At 38.9% G+C, this 21,432-nt stretch overlaps 1 protein-coding gene across 11 annotated transcripts in view; it reads left to right on the top strand.

The window, feature by feature from the left end:
* Positions 1-21,432, top strand: part of mcf2l2 (MCF.2 cell line derived transforming sequence-like 2) — a 111,006-nt gene that overhangs the window by 14,332 nt on the left and 75,242 nt on the right. For 7 of the 11 annotated variants that reach the window (XM_085149876.1, XM_085149880.1, XM_085149874.1 and 4 more), the window contains exons 2-9: positions 9,958-10,041; positions 15,088-15,202; positions 15,502-15,592; positions 16,107-16,226; positions 17,276-17,392; positions 17,545-17,694; positions 18,267-18,391; positions 18,500-18,614. In XM_085149876.1, coding sequence (XP_085006002.1) covers positions 9,958-10,041; positions 15,088-15,202; positions 15,502-15,592; positions 16,107-16,226; positions 17,276-17,392; positions 17,545-17,694; positions 18,267-18,391; positions 18,500-18,614 — 917 coding nt within the window. Of the gene's footprint in view, positions 1-2,002; positions 3,131-9,957; positions 10,042-15,087; positions 15,203-15,501; positions 15,593-16,106; positions 16,227-17,275; positions 17,393-17,544; positions 17,695-18,266; positions 18,392-18,499; positions 18,615-21,432 lie in introns of those variants that run through there. The other 4 variants (XM_085149877.1, XM_085149875.1, XM_085149878.1 and 1 more) reach the window with 3 other exon arrangements.

Here is a 21,432-nt window from a genome sequence, read left to right as displayed (position 1 = left end):
TGATTGTTTTCTTGTGCTGACGCCTTCTTCCTGAGAACCAATAGGAAGCCCCCCCTTCACCTAGACCTTGAGGAACAACAACCCAAAAATAACACAGGCTCTGCATCATAATTGTGTATTTGTGTTTGTATATGAAAAAAGCATCTGTTTTGTGTGCTCCCTGTATCTGAGATTGACAGAGATCAAAGAGAGATAGGAAGCTGTCTTAAGACCGTGTTTGATAAACTTCTGCATGTTTTCACATGTGATATAAAACCTTTTACTAATGGAAACAAATTCTTACATATCATATGTTTTTCATCAAAGACGTGCAGGTATATTAAAATTAGTTCGTTGCATATTCACTGTTTGGCAAACATTTTAAATTGGAAACCACTATAAAGTCTGTAATGAGCAGATCTTCACAAATTAATGCGGTTACAGCATGAACTTAAAAAAGCAGGGGCAGCCCACTACTTCCACTTAAAAATGGTAGCTGCGAGTATAATGTGGGTCTACTCCAAACACACTGAACTTATTCATGAGACCGCTGTTATCCTGCTTCATGCTGTTAATAGAGACTCTAGTCTATGTAACATTCCCAGTTCACATTAGAGCCTCTTAATGCGTGTTTTGTTTAGGTTTCCACCTGCGGGGAAACCAAAAATAGAGAGGACATAGCCTAACATATGAAACAGGAAAAGACCGCCATGTAATCCATTCATTTCAACAAAGTAACTGTATTCTGAATACCACCCTTTTAAACGGTAACTGTAATGCAACACAGTTACTCACATTTTGTATTTTAAATACGTAACGGCCGTACATGTATTCCGTTACTCCCCAACTCTGATTACTTATTTCCTTTCGAACCTGCTTCATTTGAACACTTTCCTTTTTTCCCCTTCTTTTTTTTTTTAGAATCAACATAAAGCCGAGGCTAGCATGTATCGAAATCTGAATGAATCTGAATCTGACTGTCCTGCTTTTTCACTTCACTTGCTCAGACTTCTTGTTTTTGAGAACCTTTGTACAATGTGGAAGAATCACGAACGCACACACACAAATTACATGCCTGGGAATGCAGTAATGTTTATCCACTTGTAGGAAGTAGGTCACAAAATACATGTAACAACTGAACAGGCATTGTGCTGAAAACAATGTGTACAAGTTCACATGTGCACTTGTTTATGTGTGCACGTGCAGTTTTTATGTTCCTGCTGTATGTGGATGTCAGTATGTCACTTCCGTGTTTTCTCTTTGTGTCTGCCGCATCGATCTCTGTGTACATGCATCTATCGATCCGTCCATTGTCTTCTACTTCATCTGCTTATCCAGTGCATTGTTTCAGGATTGATACCAAGATTGAGATTACTTCAATACAGATTGTTAAGTTAAAATGCACATTAGAATAAACCAAAACACATCATCTCATCCACATCTGCCCCTGATCACCAAACCTGCAGTCTTTCATCAAGTGTTCTCTCTGCTCCACCTCAGTCCGCATTCCTTCGCCTCACATTTACAGAGATTAGTTCTCCACACTCTGAACTCTCTAGTAAGTTCCCCGCTGCTTAGAACAGCCAGCAACCCTCAAGGTTCTCCACACGTTTGGTCAAACACTCCCAGCTCTGCCCCGCTGTGCTCCAGCTTAAAATCCCAACCTCATTCCATCAGTAGTTATTCATTTTTCATCTAATACACTCCCATAAGTGTTTATTTAACAAACAAATCTAGTTAGCTCTGGCTTGTGTTATAGCAGTATTCATGTCAAAATTTATATAAACAATTGTGTTGCTCGGCAAGGTGGCATGCTACAGTAGTGGTTTTACATGAATTACTATGAGGTCAAAATGCCTTCACGGGGTTCTTGATAAAAGTGGTAAAGTAAAGATTTCATTTTTTTTTTAATTCAACACAACCCGAATTCCCACCCCCCCAATTTTAGGAACAGAATTTAATTTAATTCATTTATGAGATTTTTAAAATACCAAAGGGTCAAAATGACCCCCCCTTGCCGCTTCTCGTGTGTTTAGTGTTTAGTGAATCACTCAGTAGGTGAAGACAAAGGTCATTTTCATTCATTTTCATAAATTGAATTAAAAATCGAGCTCTCAAAATAGATTATAGAAACATCAAAAATATTTTCAGCCATATGTTTAGAAGCTTGATTGTAACAGCTACCAACTCAAAACAAGTAAAAGTTATTGCTTTACTCATGTAAAACTATATCTAGAGTTTAACAGTGAACACTACAGTTAATTGAACACCTAATTTCTCTGTGAATAGATATGGCAAACCAGACATTCATGTTTCTAGGAAGGCAACAAAAACAACTATCCAAAATGCTAAGTGTATAAATACAACCAATACTGCGCTGAAAGATCAGGGTCAAAACATCTTTTTAGCGTCAGATTACTCTTGAGTGGAATCAAGCAAAAGAGGTATTTCAGTAATAATGTTTACTTCCACATGTTGTCCACATTTGGCAGCCCAACATAACTCAGGACTCATAAAAGAGACACAGACATAACAGCACACAGATTCTGTGGCAGGAACATGGAGCCTGCAAAAATGAAGCACACATGATCAGGGCAACATGCATACACACACACACACACACACACACACACACGCACACAGCTGCAGCTCAGCTCCACTCTATATTTTCCTCTGTGTTCCTCCTTCTGTCTCTTTCTTCTGACGTACGCTCCCACCCAGTCCTCTCTCTGTGGCTTCTTATAGGCTGCTCACTGCTCATAGCTGAGCTGTTTTACTACAGCTGGAGCTGGAAAAACTGACCACAGGCAAACCTAACAACAGTAACACACAAACAGTTCCGGGACTGCTCCGGCTCTGTGTGTGAGTGAGTGCGTGCGACTGAAATGCAAGAAAAGAGAGAGAGAGACGGAGATTTGTTCGTCTGGATGTCTGGAACAGCCTGAGATGATGATGAGGAGGATAATGAAGAAGAAGCAGCCGCTGTTGACAGACCGGGGTTTTGTTACTGGATGTCTGACTGGGTTTGGATACTATGAGTTTATTGTCATTTGATGGGATTGCTGGTCTTTCTTGGAGGATTTACTTTTTCTCCTGCGTGTGTGCTCCTGCGAGGAAGGTCTTGAGATGAAAAGCATCAAAAACATAATAGGTAATTTTCACACACACTGGTCGCCTTACAGGATTAGTATTTGTCTGCACTTTGCCACTTTACTCCTCTCAGAATCAGCCATTGGATTCTCTTCTTCAGTATTCAAAACTTTTGGTGATAGGTTTGTAGCTTGAACTTATTCGCTGGAACGTTCAAGACAATTTAATTACACAGCAAAAGCAAGACACAAGTAGGCAAAGTTCTTTGTGTTACTCACGCATGAAGGAGGCCTGCCTGGAGCCAAGTGTCGTTCTACCCACTTGACCTCCGTCAGACTCTCAGCCAGGTTCCCCATAGCACTCCTTTTATTGTGGTTACATGAATATGCATAGGTTCATTAACATATGACGTTTCATATAGGTATACATGTGGACAAAGAATACCTTGTCTGTGTGTGTCGTGTAAGTATGTGTGTGTGTGTGTGTGTGTGGGGGGGGGGGGGTCAAGATGTGACCCCATGAAGACTCCCCAAAGCTGGTGCCAGGAGTCTAGCGGTACATCTGAACAAAAGGCTCTTATACTTAACCAGATACAGAGTAGGTGTTCTTCTATACCATAAATCAGTAAGAGCAGATATAACCTCTCTCCTGACCTTAAGATGTGTGTGCATGCCAGAGTGCTCTGGGAGGCACACAGTCTCCACAGACTGCTAAGGATCAAACCTCTACCAACATGACATTGATTATAAAACTCTAAGCATATATGAGTAAATATTTCTAAGCATAAATGACAATCAACAATATAAACCTAACATTTGGAGAATAAACCCTGTAGCTTTTCAGCAAAAACATTCTTTTCTGTAAATCATAGGTTCAATGATGCCAAAAAAGTGCTAATGCTTAAGGCATTTTTTTTTTTAAGATTAGAGGAGCTACGGAGTGGTTTTACCTGGAACACTGACAGCTGCAATTCCAGGGCTCCATGGTGCTGTAAGCTCACAGGAAAATCAAAGAGAGTGGAGTTCTAAGAAATACCAAAAACAAGCTGCACACACACTAGATTATTTTATAAACTGACTGTGGCGAGGCTGGCACTACACACTGCAACTTAAGAAAGCACATGCAGGAAGGCTAAACACAAGCAAAACACAAGACTTAATCAATTTGAAAGAATAAAGAGAAATATACAACTAAATCCACATTAATGCCTTTAAAACACCACTTCTCCTTACTACTTTGGCATGCAGCTTATTCCAAGATAATTTGAATGCTTTTATGCATCTCCTCCCTCTTCATGTTGACTCTGGACAATCAATGATCTTGAGGACAGGACTCGATGGAGGTCGGAGCAGTACTGCTTTTTTTAATTGAAGAAGATAGTTTTTGTGACTCTGACAGTTTGGTGTTACTTTTCAGACACCTTCAGTAAATGCACAATGGAAAAGAATCCTTTCTAAAACAACAGTATTCTACAGTAATGTAGACATTATAAAATAAAACAAAGCCTGAATAAGTAGAGTCTCCTCAGTCTGATTCTTTTGAACTAATAATTATTAAAAGGTGGTGTAGTCATTCAAAAGACATTTCTGAAAGTTAGTATTTTCAGTTTGTCCATTACAACATACATTTATGAAACAGGTGCTAAAAGGTGGGTTTGATTCCCAAGTCTCAGGCCAGTATCAAAATATTAATGACTGTATTTGGCTATCCATAGGTACTCTAGTCCTTTGTTTCTGAAAGATAGGAGCAGAGTCACTAAACAGCTGTGCTAAGCTGTACTGATCTTTAAGATCTGTAATTGATATAGAAAGAAGAAATATGAATATCCTCATAGATTCCTCCTGGGAATCTAGCAAAGAGGTGTTTCATTATTATTAGGCAGCCCAACACATTAATCATAAAAAAGGCAAACATAACAGCACACAACATGGAGTGTGCAAATGAAACACACGTGACTGTGGTGACAATGTGTGAGAGCATGCTGTTTAATCCCTTTCAGAGCAGATGGATTAGGGTCACAGCCTAGGTGTGTATATTCTAGCAGTGTGTGATAGTGTTGGTTCCATATATTTGTGGCTGTGTGAGAAATTACTGGCCACCTTTTGGGCACACTGAAACTCATTCACGCAGTGCTGTGATCACTTTCATGTATTTTTGGTATTTTAACAAGAATTGTTAACATTTAACATAGTTTAGATGTATTATGCTGATATATGTTAGTGGACAGAAGCCATTTTGTCTGTGACCAAGGGTTTAATGACATGAATTACACTGGACAAGTCCTTTCCAGACAAAATCAAGCTTGTCTTTTCCTGCTTTGGTAAGACCTCTGGGTCTGTGTGACTATAGCTGATCAAACAAAAGTGCATAGTCAGTGGATTTTACGAAAAAATACTGCTTGGAATGGGGAAATATTTCTAAAACATTTTAGCTAGCAGTGGGATTTACTAGTGACATGTGCAGTGCTCATGATAACCTGGAACTGGATGAGGGGTTAGGAAAATAAATGGATGTTTTATCCATAGACTGTATATGAAGAGTGGAGATAGCTTAAAAAACAGTGAGTTCAATACAGAAGTGCTTTGGAGCTGCGTTCTTCTACAGGCCAGCAGGGGGCGACTCAGTTTGTTTGCAAAAGAAAGTCTATGGAAAGATCAGGTCCTGTGATCCATGCCCTCAGTAAATACTTTCCCGGTGAGTTATGAGATCAGTCCCTAGTTTCACTTCATAGAGAACAAAACATTATGCTCATTTTCTACATTATAGTCCCCATTAAGCTCCAAAACAACAATAGTTGATAGTAGTTACAATTAGTTGGTAGCCCATTACAATTTAAAAAGCTAATTTTTCAAATGAATAGGCAACGTCCATCCTTTAAACACAGTTTTTGGTTTGATCATTATGCCATCTCAAATTATAACTCCAGCACTTTCTTACATTGATTATGGTTCATGTTCAGTCTGCCAACCTCAGGACTTTGGTATCATATCCTTTATTCTGGTTTGGTTGAACAAGACGCTGATGTCACTGTACCTTTACTGTGTACAGTAAAGGTACACAGAAAAAGAAAGTACAATGAATACTACATCTATTACATGCACCAGTGGGACTAGATGTAAAAGGGGAGTGTAGATATAACAAAAAATCCAAATTGCTTGGAATATGCCTTGTTGTTTACACACTGCTAACACCATCTGATCTCCATCAGAGCACTGACAATATATTTTGTTAACTTGCTGCTGGTGCAATGAGGACTTTGTCAAACTGAAAAAATGTCCCACCCTTTGAAGTAGGGCTGTAAGGTTTGCAGCCTTCCTCGTGGGGCTATAATTGTGGCCATATTGAACAGGAGCTGCTGCCCAACATAGAAACAGATGCTAGTGAACCATTTAATTGTAGTAGTTCAACATATCTACAGAAAACTTTGTTAGTTCCTGCATGTTGTTGTCCAAGCTTAATCTCCCAAATTAAGAATTTCACTGGTGCCATTATAGAGTTCATTGCGTCCTTATAGGAGTTCCTCCTGCACGTACCCTTTGTCTACTTAGGACTGCTTCAGTTTCTAAAAACAGCACTTTTCCGTCAAGCCTTGAAGTGGTCATGCATCACATCTGTCTTCACCACTCCTTTCGACTTTGATGTTCCAACAGTAGAGAACAGTCTCCCTCGCCGGGTGCCTGACCTGGCTCTGGTTGTATAACACTACTGTTCTGAATGTTCCTGGACAAAATTTCCTATACTTTTTCTTTTTTAATTAACCTGATCTTGAAAACTTTGTTTCTTTATTTAAAATGATATTAAATAGTGCAACCACTATATTAAATTTACCACTGGGCAAAAGTTTGCATTGGAAGTTTGTTTTATAAAATGTTTTAGAATAGACACTTGTCACAGTGATGGATTGATAGAACACAGTGTTTAGTTTTATGTAGCCAAAGCAGTTTGCACAAGTTGCACAAGTGTAGCAAATATTAGATACTCCAAAGACAAGGTTTTGTTTTAAGAAGACATTGTTGTGTGTTCTTATCAAAATCAGCAAAATTTAATAAAACATTTCAGGATGCACTCGTCTGTAATAGAAGCTGAATTTTTAATATCCTTGGTGTGTCAGTAGAATCAGATAGTAACAACAGAGGTACATTGATGATGCCTCCATTAGTGTCCACTACCAGCTGTTATGCGCTTCTGCTTCTGTCCCCACTCCCACTAGCACAAGACCTACCCAAGCATGTTTCAGAGTAATAAAGTGCAGTCAGTGTAAATGCATGTCTTTATTCTCTGTAACAGAGAAAGGTTTGTTCACTGCACAGTGCACTTAGAGCTTTACCCTGCAGGAGAACCATAATAAACATTAAACCAGAGCAGGAATACATATCCTTAAAACCTCGTCTAAGAATGCTTTGTTCCAGTTCCTTATAAATGTTATATGAACAGCAGTTAGAAATGGATAGCTTTAGAACTGGCTGCTTAGGATGAACATGTGATGTGCAAAGAAAAAGGTAGATAAAGCTCCCTAAAGTCAGCCTATTATTATGTGTTCTGCCATGTATGCTTTTGTCTGTCATATAATTACTGTTCCACTGCTGTTTGATCATATTAATACTGGTCTAAATCATAAGGCTTCAGATTGCTTTAAATGCTTTGCTTCTATGTTTGAATTTTTATTCATCTGAATTCTATTCAGTTTTATTCATATAGTGCAAAATCACAACAGCAGCCGCCTCAAAGTACTTTATATTGTAAAGTAAAAACCCTATAATAATACAAAGCATATGGATCACATTTGTATGATGAATCCCTAATATGGTCATCTCAAACACATAGCTCTGGCTGAGAGAACAAAAGACCCACCCACATACTCTTTAAGCCTTTGTGAGGGGCTGCTAATTTAAAGACAGTTGGGTTAAGATATGAAATGTTAAAATGGCTTGTTTCAGACTGAGGAACTCAACCAAAACCCAAAATAAGATAAATAACAATTGCTTTGACCTGCAGATCACACAAAGCTCCTATAGAGACCACAAAAATATGGAGCTTTTAAGTCTATTTCATAGCAAAGATGTTCAGTAGAGTTGCATATTCTATTTTGGCTCGAACCTATTAATTCTTGGCTCTTTTTGATTCATCACAACACATATTATCTTAATGCTAAATACAATAAAATGTTACACAAAGGGACAATTTTACATCACTGGTAAATATACACTTGGCTGGTAGATTTTAGCTACTGGAAACCTTTGTTGGTGAAAAGTCACTTGATGCGTAATTTGTGAGAAAAGTTCTACTTTTTCTACTCAAGATCCACTTTTCTTTCCTTGAGTTGTTGGTAAAAAAAAAGCATTCAAGTTCTCTTTGAGTTTGCATATTTTATGTGAAACGTTTTTAGGTTCACATCAGCAATAATACAGGTGTACTAACAGAAATGTATGGGAAAATAGCTCAGAAGCCTAACGCCCATGTTTGAGCATTCAGCCCTTTTATAATAGCACCAGTTTAGGGCAGTCAGCTTAAACAGTAAACTGCTTTGACTCAGTTTTTATTGTAAATTGAATTTGGAGTACAGCAGCATGCCCCTTTCCACTTACACGTCCTAACAAGTCCAACAGGTAAAAAAGATTGTCAAAGATACGTAAAAATCGAATTACAAAAATCAAAGAAAACAGTGTCAAATTATATCATCACACCTTCCTGCCCCCATTTTGTCTGTGTTTTCCTAAATGAATGCAGATAGATACTTTCTTATTAGTCTCTGAACCCCTGATTGATTCTGCTGACCTTTGAAATGGCCAATAATGTTTATGCTACCTGCAATCAATTTTCTCTATAAAGCAATGTCTTTAGATTTTTCAACTTTAAAACATATCAGAGGAGTTTTGTGCTTCAAGTTCAGAGGTATATACTGATGTTTTATGAAAAAATGTGTGCGAATATTGATACGTGCTTACCTCTCTTCTATAGGTAAGGTCACAAAGTGTCGAGCCTAGGGACTGTACTTTTTATATTAATGAGTGAAATCTGTTGTTGGCCTCAAAGCCTTTCTGTGGTATCTGTTTTGTTTACTTTTTACTTCCTTATTATGCATACCTGTATCTGCAGTTAAGCTCAGAAAGCAACTTGTCTGGATGAAATGGTTGAACGTGGCTCACAGTGTGTTTGAAGATGAATATTCGTTCAGTAAGATGACAGATTCAGGACTGGAGTGATAATATCTACCTGTAGAAATGTCTGCTTTCCCTATTTCTCTTTGGTACAAATACCCGTTAAATTGTTCTGCGACTTACTTTGGAGACTCCTGAAGTATTCATAATGCATCATGAAAACCTGGTTAATCAGACTCTGCATGGCATAGATGTATTTTCCTTGTATTGTTTCTAGTTGCCTGCTTCCATTCCACATCACCAAAGAATTACAAATGGACCTAGGTGCCTGTCTATTCAGAGGATTAGGGAGAAGCTTCAGGTGCTCAAGAGTGGTAAAGAACTGCTGGTAGCCAAGCCTGTCAGGTCTCACCATTGTAATTCTCTAATTGCAGAGCGCTTACTTGAGTTAGCCCTTGCTATTGTCAAATTCATGTCACAGTTGGTAGTCGCAACGGCTACCAGACATCCAAATCTTACTGTTACTGTTTTCTGCAGTGCTCCATGAAATAGCTACTTTATAGCTTTATAACTTTATACTCTAATGTGATTTTGTGTGCTGCACTCTAGCATGTTTTCTTTGATCTCCGATTAAATGATCAACTGGTCTTATGTGTGGCCTTTTTGATTTTATATTGTAGTATAATATACTTTTATATCATATGCAGCTGATATCATATATCAGCTGCATACTGTAATGTCTTTTCAAAATAGATGCATGGATAATTTACTGTTTTTTGCCTCCTTTCAGATGAGATCATGCAGCAGGACATCAGGCCCCTGCTGGCCGTAGACATCATAGAGCAGCTTCACCGCCAGTTTGCCTCGCTATCTGGTAAGTAACCTGCACTGTTCTATTTGCCCTCATTCCATACCTGAAGTTCATGTTAGGTGGAGGCATTGAAACAAAACTCTGGGTGGGACAACAAATGGAGACAAAAGGAGACAAACGAGGAAAAACAGGAGACACAACAAAAGTAACAAACACAGGACAGAGTATCTGTTAACTCATGAATACTGCTATAGTACCATGACAGAAACATTAATGATCACGCCATTATCATTACTAGCTACATTGAATCCACGGTTCCGTAAATTTAAGAGAAAAATATTGCACATATTTAGTCTTTTATGGCCAGTATGTAACACGGAGCACTAATTAAAGCCTTTTTCATTTTTTACCCCTGACATCCTGTTACAGTACCACTTCTCCCTGTGTCTTCATGCTTACTGTAACTAAAGCTTTGAACCCAAATTGATTTGAATGATTTTGATATTTTAAAAAAACAAACAAACATTCTCAGCAGTTTTTTAGCTGATGTTCTATTTTTGTGTTTTGTATCACAAGTTATGCAAGTGCCAGAAGAAAGGACTTCATGTGTAACTCAGCTGCTTCACTCTCTCATGACTTTTTATTCTTCACCGAGGAAATCACAAGCAAACGGATAATATGAGGAAACCACTGAAATCCCTTCAGCTGACTTGCTCACTGATTCTATTTGTTGATGTTTAAAAAAAAGAGGAAATCTGCTGGAGTGATATGTAATCATGACTCATTTAATTCCACAGAACACAGCAGTTCACTGGAGGTTTATACACACACAGATCTTCCTCTCCACAGGTTTTGGGTTTTTTCTTTTAATTCCCACTGGCGATTGGGGGCTTTTGAAAGTTCATTTGGCATTTTCAAGTTTGCTATGGCACTGAAACCTCATTCTCTTATTTAACAGTATTATTATATTCTGTCCTGGCATCTAGTTGCAAGTATCTGCTTTCTTGCAAACACACAAAATGGAGCTTGGTCAAAGATCATGGATGCTATGATCTCTGGGTTTTTTATGTCCTGCTTAAGTTTGTTGGCATTTGAATTCCTTATTTAAGATGTTCTCTGTTTGTTTTTAGGCATCCTGAGCTTTAAATAGAGTTAATTTTGCCTATGTTTTGCTGTGTTTGTCCATTTCACTGTTTCGTTATTGTTGTTACTTCCTGTTTTTATTATGGTAGTTATTTGTCTCCAGCTTTACTGCCCCAATACCTGTCTCGTTGTCCTTGATTACTTTGACCTGCATCTCCTGACTCTTCTGTATCCAGTTCCCTGATTTCCCTTTTGTCCTGACTTTGCAGCACTCTTTTCTCTACCAGCTGACCTACCAGTCTCTTCCTGCCTGTTGCCTGTCTATTTTGTGGTTAAGCTTTTGATCAGCCAAACTAAAGGCTTGCCTTTTCTTATTCAATTTATACGGAAGTCTGTATTTAGCTCCTCATCTTGCAATTTATGACATGACTGGAAATCTTTATTCCAGAGTTACCTGCTAGAATAGAATAGTCATTTTTGTCTGTTTTTTTTAAGGATCCATTTTAATAAATATTAATTAATTTTACGTAAGTAATATTGTGCTAGCAATGCTAGAACTGAGCTGCACATACCATGTTGTGTAATACTAATTTATTAATTCAAGATTTCACCCAACACACATCTTCCAGGGAACTGCTTCCTCCAGTTCTTTATAGGCTTCAGATAATAACATCTCAGGGAAATTGGCTGCAATAAAGATAAAATCATAGCACAAAGAATTGTGTAAAAACACGAGCCAATAAAAAACCAAGAATGAGTAGACCACCAGACACTTTCAAATTCTAAAATGTAATATACACTTTAATGTTGTATCACCTTTTAAACCGAGAGCTCCATACGTGACAGAAGAAACATGAGAAAACATAAGCATTTTGTTTGCTTTTTGATTTCTTAAAAAAATATTTGAACATTTTTTTGCAGCAACTTAAAGTTCAATTTGAAGCCTTAAAGACATTTAAGTGGTTTCTTTGTTTCTTTGTGTTATTGAAAAGCTTTTCATTTGAGGAAGTATGTATTTGAACTTTGTTGCTGAGACTATTGATGAGGAGAAAATTAGTGGATGAGCAACTCTTAATATGAGTTACACTAAAAGTAATATGCCATACCTTTAAAATGTTGAATTCAATTCTTTTTTTCTTTGTTTTTTTTTTTTTTTAATCTAATTGGCACAAACACCTAGCCATGCAGTCTGCTGTTACAAACTCTTATGAAATAATTAACAAGAGTTGTTCTAAAGAGCTCACCAAAAGCTTTTAGAAGCCATAATAACTCACCCATGAAGTGGTGGACCATATCAATCTACAGAGAAGGGTTACAGAGATACATAGCGTGAAAAAGTCACAGACATCCTAAATTCAGTAAATGCAAAGGTTCAAACCTCCTCTGGTATTAGCATCAGCACAAAAACTGCCACCAGAAGCTTCTTGGCCAATCAGCTTCTGTAGGTGTAATGCGTGGGTGGTTCACTCCATGTGTTTGCACATCATAGCTCACAATGATAAGCAAATGCGTCCAGTTATTAACTAGTATGGAGCTGGTGGAAAGTCACATAATTTTAAGTTTAAATGTTAGACAGGAGCATTGCTTTTAGCATCCCAGCATTCACACTGGGTGCCCTCAGACTTTTCCAGATGTGCTGTTAGTGGTGACACAGCAGTCTGTGTGGTTCTCCAGGGATGCCTCTCATTCCTTCTCTCAGTCGTCTCACCAAACAGCCAAAATAACTGTTTCCAAAAGTTCCTCTCTCAGCATTACTTGCCTCTAGAATTACATAAGGTTAACACAAGTCTGGCTCATAGTCTTCACCACATGTGTGTGCCTACTGTGAGTGTGTGTGCCTTCTCAGTAGGATCCAGGTTTAAATGCTATGATCATTTGGTTTGCTATTTTTGTCTCTCTGTATACACATTTTATATATACATGAACTGGAACCAGTGAGGGTTTCCTTCTGCCAGAGACCAGTTAGGAAGTATACCAAACAATTTCACGTCTCTTTTCTTAGAGTTTTTATGATTTTGTTTTCCCTCATGGACAGCTGCAGGATTTGTTGCTTTCTTTTGATTCTCCTTAAAAAGTAAAGGAGAAACACATCACTGAGTGGTCAGTGTAAAACCCGTCACTTTTTCTGGGTTAGATGACCTTTGCACTACTAGCAGCAGGCAAGGAGTTGCAAGCAGGAAATTGGAAACATGCACATTTCACGTACTTTTACGGCAGTAACTTTATTAGGGAGAATTAACAGAATTAACATAATTAACTTTTATGTTCTTAGAGAGGAAAATGTATATTTTTGTGGAGTGTAAAAGGTTTTCAAAATAGTGTTGCCTTCTTTCTACAAGTTTCAGAAAGTATGGATATGACTCCTGGATATGACTATATCCAGGAGACATAAAGCATTATTTGAGTCATTTTAATTTAATTTTCTGTTTTGGTTGGTTCTCCTTTGTAGGAAATATGGGTTCTATAACATCTCATAACGTTTTGGGATTTGACTAATAACACTGCAGCACTTACCTGCCTTGCCTAACAGATGTTTTTTAAATGCCAGTATCACAGATGTCAGACCATGACTCCCGCTTTCTTCCCCTCCTGCAACGTGTTGAGTATAAACTTTCCATTCTCAGCAAGTTAGTCACATGTTTGTGGTTGAGAGATGCTGGTCAGACAAAATTCTAAACCAACAAAAATATCCTCAGATGTGCTGATTCAAGGTTATGCACAGCCCTTTAATGTCTGTATGAATGTCTGTAACTTTTAGCATTACAAACACTGTTAGTTTTTTTCTCAAGTAGCATGATGTAGCAATGTTTTACTTGTAGAGCCAGCAGAGTTATGGCTCATGCTCACCATCTAGTGACATTTCGAGAGATGTGCAAGTATTGAATTTTTCCAGTGACAAAGTCTGTACCTGCAACCAGAAGTGTCAAGACTACTGGTTGCACACTGGCTCCTTGTAGGGCCCTTTTATAGATGTGCAAAGGTAAAGCATACTGATGATCAAATATAGTAAGCCACAAAAGCCTGGATTAAGAGACAGAATTAACAATGAGAACACACAAGTTTGAAAATAGTATACGACTAGTATTTTTAGACTTGTGTTTTGCTTAGCATTTACATTAGCCAGTTTAAGTTTATGAAATAATCATGGTTTGAGTTCAATAATTTCTTTCAAATCTTAGAGCACAATTTTTAGAAGCCTGAAGCTTTATTTAGATTATGGTTTAATGGTGTTTATTTCAGGTACATCTGCAAAGTTTTGCAGACATTGAAAAATGACACTAGAGGGTTGTCCGCTGTAGTGAAATGTGACATGAAGGACATTAATTCATAGTTATATAGTGCTTTCTTGTCTTACTGACTACTCAAAGCACTTTTTTCACAATACAAGCCACATTCAAATCTCAACAAGACTGAAGCACACAGCCTCTACCTACTCATCCACAGCCAACCAAAAGTGGCCCTGACCAAGGACGAGTAATTAATGAGTCAAATATAAGACTACCCGGAGGTCTTATACTTGACTCATTGAACAGTTTGGTCTTCTTACAGTTGGCAATGAAGACAAAAAGAGTGAAAACAGTAAATCCAAATCTGTGAGAAGTGTAAATAAAATGTTATGGTTGGACATATACTAAGAACACAATGTAGTTTAACTTTAATTGAGAGCCTAAAGGAACAAACATATACTGAGGTGTTAGAGTTGGGGTGTTCCTCTGATATACCATTTTACATTTAGTAGAACCACATTCCCAAAAGTCATTGCCCATTCCCCATGTCGCTAATTTCATCTGGGTGCCTGTAATACGATTCCTACTGGGAAAACAAAACAATTTCATATATTCTGATTTAAATGGTGTCTTAACTTTCATTTCAGATATCTTAAATGAAACACAATTTCATATAGTTGTAATGGAGGTTTTACAGATGTCCGCATTTCATATTCCCTTTAAGTTATTAAATGATAAAATGTCTTGCAATACAGTTACTGCAGTTATTGATTTGGGTTTATTTTTTTCTGTGCTGTAGGAGGGCGAGGGAAAGATGGTGCCCCCATCATCACTTTCCCAGAGTACTCAGGCTTTAGCGAAGTGCCGGAGGAAGATTTCCTCAATGTAGTTACTTACCTGACCAGCATCCCCAGGTATGTATACTCACATACAATTAAAACTAATAACGAGAAAGATCATAAAGATAAAATTCCATTTGATTCAAAACTCTCCCCACAGGATCACATTTGATCCTGGGTGGTTAAACTTCTTCACTGCTTCATCTCAACAGTAATTGATTAAGCCTTTCTGGAAATCATGCTTAGTAGTGTACTAATTGTGTATTCCTTGAAATGTGGACAATTCTTGAGTTCTGTATTTTCCGGAGCCCGAAACCTTTGGGAATTTGATTAGCGTGGCCTATAACTTTAAATTGTTTTCCTCCTCTCTCCAGCCTGGATGCTGCAAGCATTGGCTTCATTATCATCATCGACCGGCGGAAGGACAAATGGAGCTCAGTAAAGGCCTCTCTATCCAGGATCGCTGTAAGTTGTAATCACCACAGAAATATATACAAGGACCTTTTTCAAATGTTTTTTTTAAGTCCTTATGTTTCCTACACAGGCGTAACAACCCTATGATAGCCTCATTTTCTTTTGGGCCTTTACCGTCACATTGTACCAGAGCAATGGAGGGATCACAAACACATTCATTGTAGAATTCCTCATTTAACAATCAATTTCAATGCAATGGCTTGTAGTACACACCTATATCACAGCAAGAATGCCTCTAGAACAGGGTAGGTAGTAATAATGTTTTAAAAGACACAAATCTCTTCACTCCTTCCTATTTTAAACACCATTTTTACTATCAGGCTCAGTGAGCTTGGACTAAAATGGGCAGATCTTTCATAACATGCTTCTGTAACAAATTAATTACGACCTGCAATAGTTTTATACCAGAATAATATAGTTTAGCTTGTTTCAAGTAACTTACAGATAACCATGAGAATGAAAAGATGCAATGTCTTATTTCAAGTTCATTTGTTATATTTTCCAGGGGGCATTCCCAGGAAATCTTCAGTTGGTGTTGGTGCTGAGGCCATCCAGGTTCTTCCAGAAGCATATAGCAGATATTGGGATCAAACTACACAAGGATGACTTCAAAATGAAGGTACCGGTAAGCATGCAGGTGTTTTATTCTGAGCCAGGGTATGGTTCTGAAATAGACACCTAAAAGAGAGACTAAAAGTATTTCCCATGATAATAGTTAGCTTTTTTGACATACTGAAAGAGAAAACATGTCATCCAAGCACACAGAGATGCTATGCTTTAACACCACGAGGGATTTTTTTCCCTAGAACAATTCCTTAAATTGCATAAGGTGTGATTTTTTTTTCACATAGCACAATTAAACCTAACATTTCAATAGCAAAGTATGAAAAGCATCAAGCATGCACCACCCATCCATCCATCCATCCAACCATAACTCCATCCATCTATAAGGCAAACTACACTTTCCTCTCCCTGGCCACTTTCTCCAGTGTTTCCTGGAGGACTCCAAGCTTGTCGAGAGATGTTATGTCTCTTTTGTAGGTGTTAAACATAACTATAGCTTTTTATCCTTTGATGGGCATGTCAGTGGTATCAAAAAGATATAAAATACTGACAAAGACAGACACAGTGGATCAGTTGTCAGAGTTGTGTAACATAACCAGGTCTTCCTCAATCCACTGTTTTAGTTAAGATAAACACTGTGTCACATTTTTGAGGGACTGAGCAACAGTGAGCAAAGAGGTTTGGTGGGAAAGAAAGAATGGCTGCCTTGACAGGAAAATCACACAACAGGAAAATTGCATTTATTTTTTGTGAGGGAAATCGTTTCATCATAGATCTTAGGTTTTAGCTAAACAAGATAAATAAATTATTCATGAATACAAATGTTGATACTTATTTTCAAGTCAACACCTACAAATGCATCTCATTTTTTAAAATTGTGTATGCAAATGTAGTAACAAAAACAATAACCCCTTACTTATATGGTGCTTTTCAAAGCAAAGTTTTGAAAGGTACAAAGTGTATGTCTTGTAAACCAAAATGTTTGATTTCCTATTTAGTAACTTACCAGGCAACACTTCCCATCTTGCAACAACACTGACTATGAGAAGTTGTACTACCAATTTTACTTAATAATAATGGAGCATGTAAAGCAGTGCACTGTGTTTGCAGATCGTGATGCTGAACTCGCTGTCTGACCTACATGGCTATGTGGATAAAAGCCAGCTGACCCGAGAGTTAGGAGGAAACCTGGAATACAGTCACAGTCAGTGGATACACCACCGAACAGTGAGCACTGACTTACTGTAGCATTCAATACCATATATTTATAACTTGAGACTATAAAATTGTAAAAGTTTCACAGATTTGACATTATAGCAGGTGTATGGTGAGCTAGATTAGAGGACATTGCAGAGTAACATGTGAGTCTGTTTCCATAGGCCATAGAAAATTTTGCCATGACAGTGAAAACCACAGCCCAGATGTTACAGAAGTTCGGGACAGACCTAGCAGAGACAGAGCTGCCCAATGATGTCCAGTGCACCAAAGACCTCCTTACAGCACACACCGACAAACACAATAACCTCAAGGTAATGTGGTGCATTAAATATGCTAGGACACACACACACATATTAACATGAGACAAAGCAAGTATTTTTACACTAGTATATCTGGTTAGCACTGGTGCCTCACAGCAAGAAAGTCTTGAGTTCAATTCCACCATCACACCATGGTCTTTCTGTGTGGAGTTTGCATGTTCTCCCGGGTTCTCCGGCTCCCTCCCACAGTCCAAAGACATGCAGTTAGTGGGGTTAGGTTAATTGGAAACACTAAATTGCCCATAAGTGTGAATGCAGGAGTAAATGTGAGTACAATTTGCAGTTAGCCCTGCAACAGACTGGCGACCTGTCTAGGCTGTACTCTGCCTCTCGCTCTAAGACAGCTGGGATAGGCTCCAGCCTTGGAATATTCTACGTGACTGACTTTACCTACTTCAAATATCAGTTTTAAATGCAAAAGTGTAGATGAATTTAATCATCTACTACATGCATTTTAATCAGATTGGATATTTCTGCTGAAATAGGAACTTGCACAGATATGCAAAAGTTTCTCTATGATATTAATGTTCTGTGATATTAATGCTTCTGTTTCTGTGAATCAGGATGAACTGAGGCTAGCTGTGAAGCAAGGCACCACCTTGTATAGTTGTATAAAAGATCAGTCAGCCAAGTCAGAGGATCATGAACTCAACCCTGATGAGATGGAAAACCAAACTACTGTGGAAAGGTAACAAACAACAAAAACTCCTTTATAGATGTTATGCACACTGTATATTGTTATGTATTTTGAGCAATTATGTAGCAATTCTCGTTACATTTGTAATCTGTGTTTTAGGCTTTTGGCCCAGCTAGATGAGACAGAAAATGCCTTTGAACAGTTCTGGAGCAAACACCATCTGAAACTGGAGCAGTGCCTACAGTTGCGTCACTTTGAACAGGACTTCAGAGAGGTAAAGTATGCCATTGCCATGCAGCCTTTGGTTTTTCATGTGAGGTACTGCAAGTAGACCAGTAGAAAGGGCAATGTTTCACATCTTCACATATTACAATGAGTATACGTCCTCTACATTTCTAAAAATGTTTTTTTAATATCACATTTTTATGAAACAACTTGGTCTTGGGATAATTTAATGTAGAGAGAACAGGGATGAGTGAATCTTTCATTTTTACAAATAATTTTTTGCAGAGGTGGCCCCTTGCTGTGTATCTTCCCTCCGCTCTCTCCCCACTGATGCGTACACTGTCCGGTCTCGTGGTGTTCGCTGTGTCGAATCTACCGTAGAATACGTTTAGATCCTCACACAGAGGCCGTGGTGTGCTGATTTTTTCCTCTTTAGTCTGTGAATGTGTTTAGTCCCTGCCACATTCTCCCATGATTGTGAAATTGCTGTTCCACTTTGTCCCTGTACTCCCATTTGGCTGCTTTAATGAGTTGGTAATTTGCGTGTTTGTAGTCCGATGTGTTCGCGGAGGCAAAAGCTGTGTTCCATGCCGCCAGTGCAGTGCAAACATCACTCTTAATCCACGGTTTTTGATTTGGATAGACTTTTAACTGTTCTGGGTGGGACGACACCTTCCACGCATTTTCTGATAAATCCGTAGACTGAGTTTGTGTCCTCATTGATGTCGTCAGCAGCCATGCGAAACATTCCCCAGTCCGCGTTATCGAAACACTCCCACAACATGGACTCTGATTGGTCCGACCAATGGTATAAATGCCGCCTCTGGGTGCGCGGTTTCCTTACTGCTGATCGTGCTGTACAGTTCTCTGCGTGCTCGATCAGTGTCGGCTTGTGGGGGGATCTAAACAGCCCTAATAATGACTGCTGTAAATGCTCTCTGTAGCCAGAATGGCCAGCACTTAATCATCAGGTACTCCAGGTCCAGTGAGCAGAAGGAGTTAACCGGGTGCACGTTGGGACTGTCACATCAGCTGTTGTTGATCATGAAGCACACACCACCGCCTCTGCTTTTCTCAGTTTGCTCCTGTGACCAATGCGCTGCACGGAACCCCGGTAGTTGAATGGCGGAGTTCGATAGCCAGGTTTCTGTGAGGAAGATCACGCAGCAATCCCGCATCTCTCACTGGAATGAGATCCGTGTCCGAAGTTCGCACAGCTTGTTCTCCAGAAACTGCACAATAGCCAGTAATAAACTGGAGAGCATGGTCTGTTAGTGCGCCGTTTGAGTCGAACCAGAACGTCGGGTCTTCTGCGTCGGCGTTTGCGGCCTCCTCCACGGGGCCAGAACAAAGGCGTCTCGGGCAAGATGAATGGGGAGTTGCAAACTTGAACTCAGGTAAACGATAAGAAAATTCAGCTCTCAGGCCCCCTCCTTGATTCAGAGATGGTCTTTCGCTTTTCACGTAAATGGCCTCCTTGACTCCACGCACAAACCAGCGTTCCTCCCTGTCCAGGATGTGTACATCCTGAAACAGCGTCCACTGGCCTGTAGGTGTAAATAGACTGCAGAGTCCTGGCCTGATGAGGCAGCTCTTCTGTGTTGTGCTAAAGGGTACATCTTTCGCCATCTTACAATGCTGTGATTGCAGCCATTACCCAACTCTCTGTGAATGGTACTCATGGCTATTGATCAGTGGGCTTTGGTCAGTGGTTGTTGATCAGTGGTCATGAGAATTTGCATAATTAAGATTAAGGAACTGACCTCCCAGCCCATTGTTCCTTCAGTGGGCTGGTTTCAGTCATTATGCAAATGTACTGTTTATAAGATTTGGGGAAACCTGCAGTCAGCTGAGACTGAAGAAGTCACTTAGATGAGTGACGAAACGTTTCTCCCACAAAACGCTACGTCCAGATGAACAGAATCAACTTTTTGGATTTACTTTCCTGGATGATTGAGAATGCATCAAGACATTATATCCAGTCATGCTCCTGTTCAAAGTCACTGCTGTGTCCCATTCAAGAACAAGGTATCTGTTGTCAGCGGTGCATCGGTTTACGGTAGTCATGAGGCATGTAGCGCAAACCTTAGCCGAGCACCTTTTAGTTCCTTTTATTCGGTAACTAGCCAGAAAGTAAAAAGCAAGAATGTAGTGAATGAGTGAGCGGAGATGAAAAACTATGGGGACAACAGGGCAGATACCAGTTTCTTTGCTCACAGCTTACATCACTGGCACGTCTCCAACCTCCTAATAAAATAGAACTGTTATGCTCAGCAGTCATCACAGCTTCTTCTGGTGTAAAGCCAAAGACACCTTTTGCATAATGATAAAATCCAAGTACTTTCAGAGGGCTATGCATATAGATTCATAATACAGAGACAGACATCACTTACTGCTATCAGTCAACATGATTGAACTAAAGGCCTTGTATTTTTGTGTTTTAGATTAATTAAAACACACCAAAACAGCAACAATAAAAGGCAATATTAACACCGTGTGCCCCAAAACCTTAAGAGTAACCTGACAAAAATGGAATAAAATGAAATTACAGTTGCTACAGTGTTAACAATAGCAAGTACTGTTGCCACCTTCTCCAAGCAAAGCACAACTCTGATGCAGTTTCCACACTGATTAATATATAATACAGGCATGGTTTAGAGGAAAATACAGTCAGGGCAGAAAGAAAGGACCACACTGCCCCCTGCTGATTAATACTGAGATCACAGCCCTACTGCAGAATTCTTACAGAGCTACCAAGATACTGCTACTGTTTAATGTTTAAGCTGTGTTTTTACATTAAAAAAAAGTTTTACACAAACTAAATCAACAAATGTAATTCGTCATTTGGTTTGTTTAACACGAGCAGA

Source organism: Neolamprologus multifasciatus, chromosome 23 (genome assembly GCF_963576455.1).
Source record: "Neolamprologus multifasciatus chromosome 23, fNeoMul1.2, whole genome shotgun sequence".
Taxonomy (NCBI): Eukaryota; Metazoa; Chordata; class Actinopteri; order Cichliformes; family Cichlidae; genus Neolamprologus; species Neolamprologus multifasciatus.
This window is presented reverse-complemented; position numbering and strand designations above follow the sequence as displayed.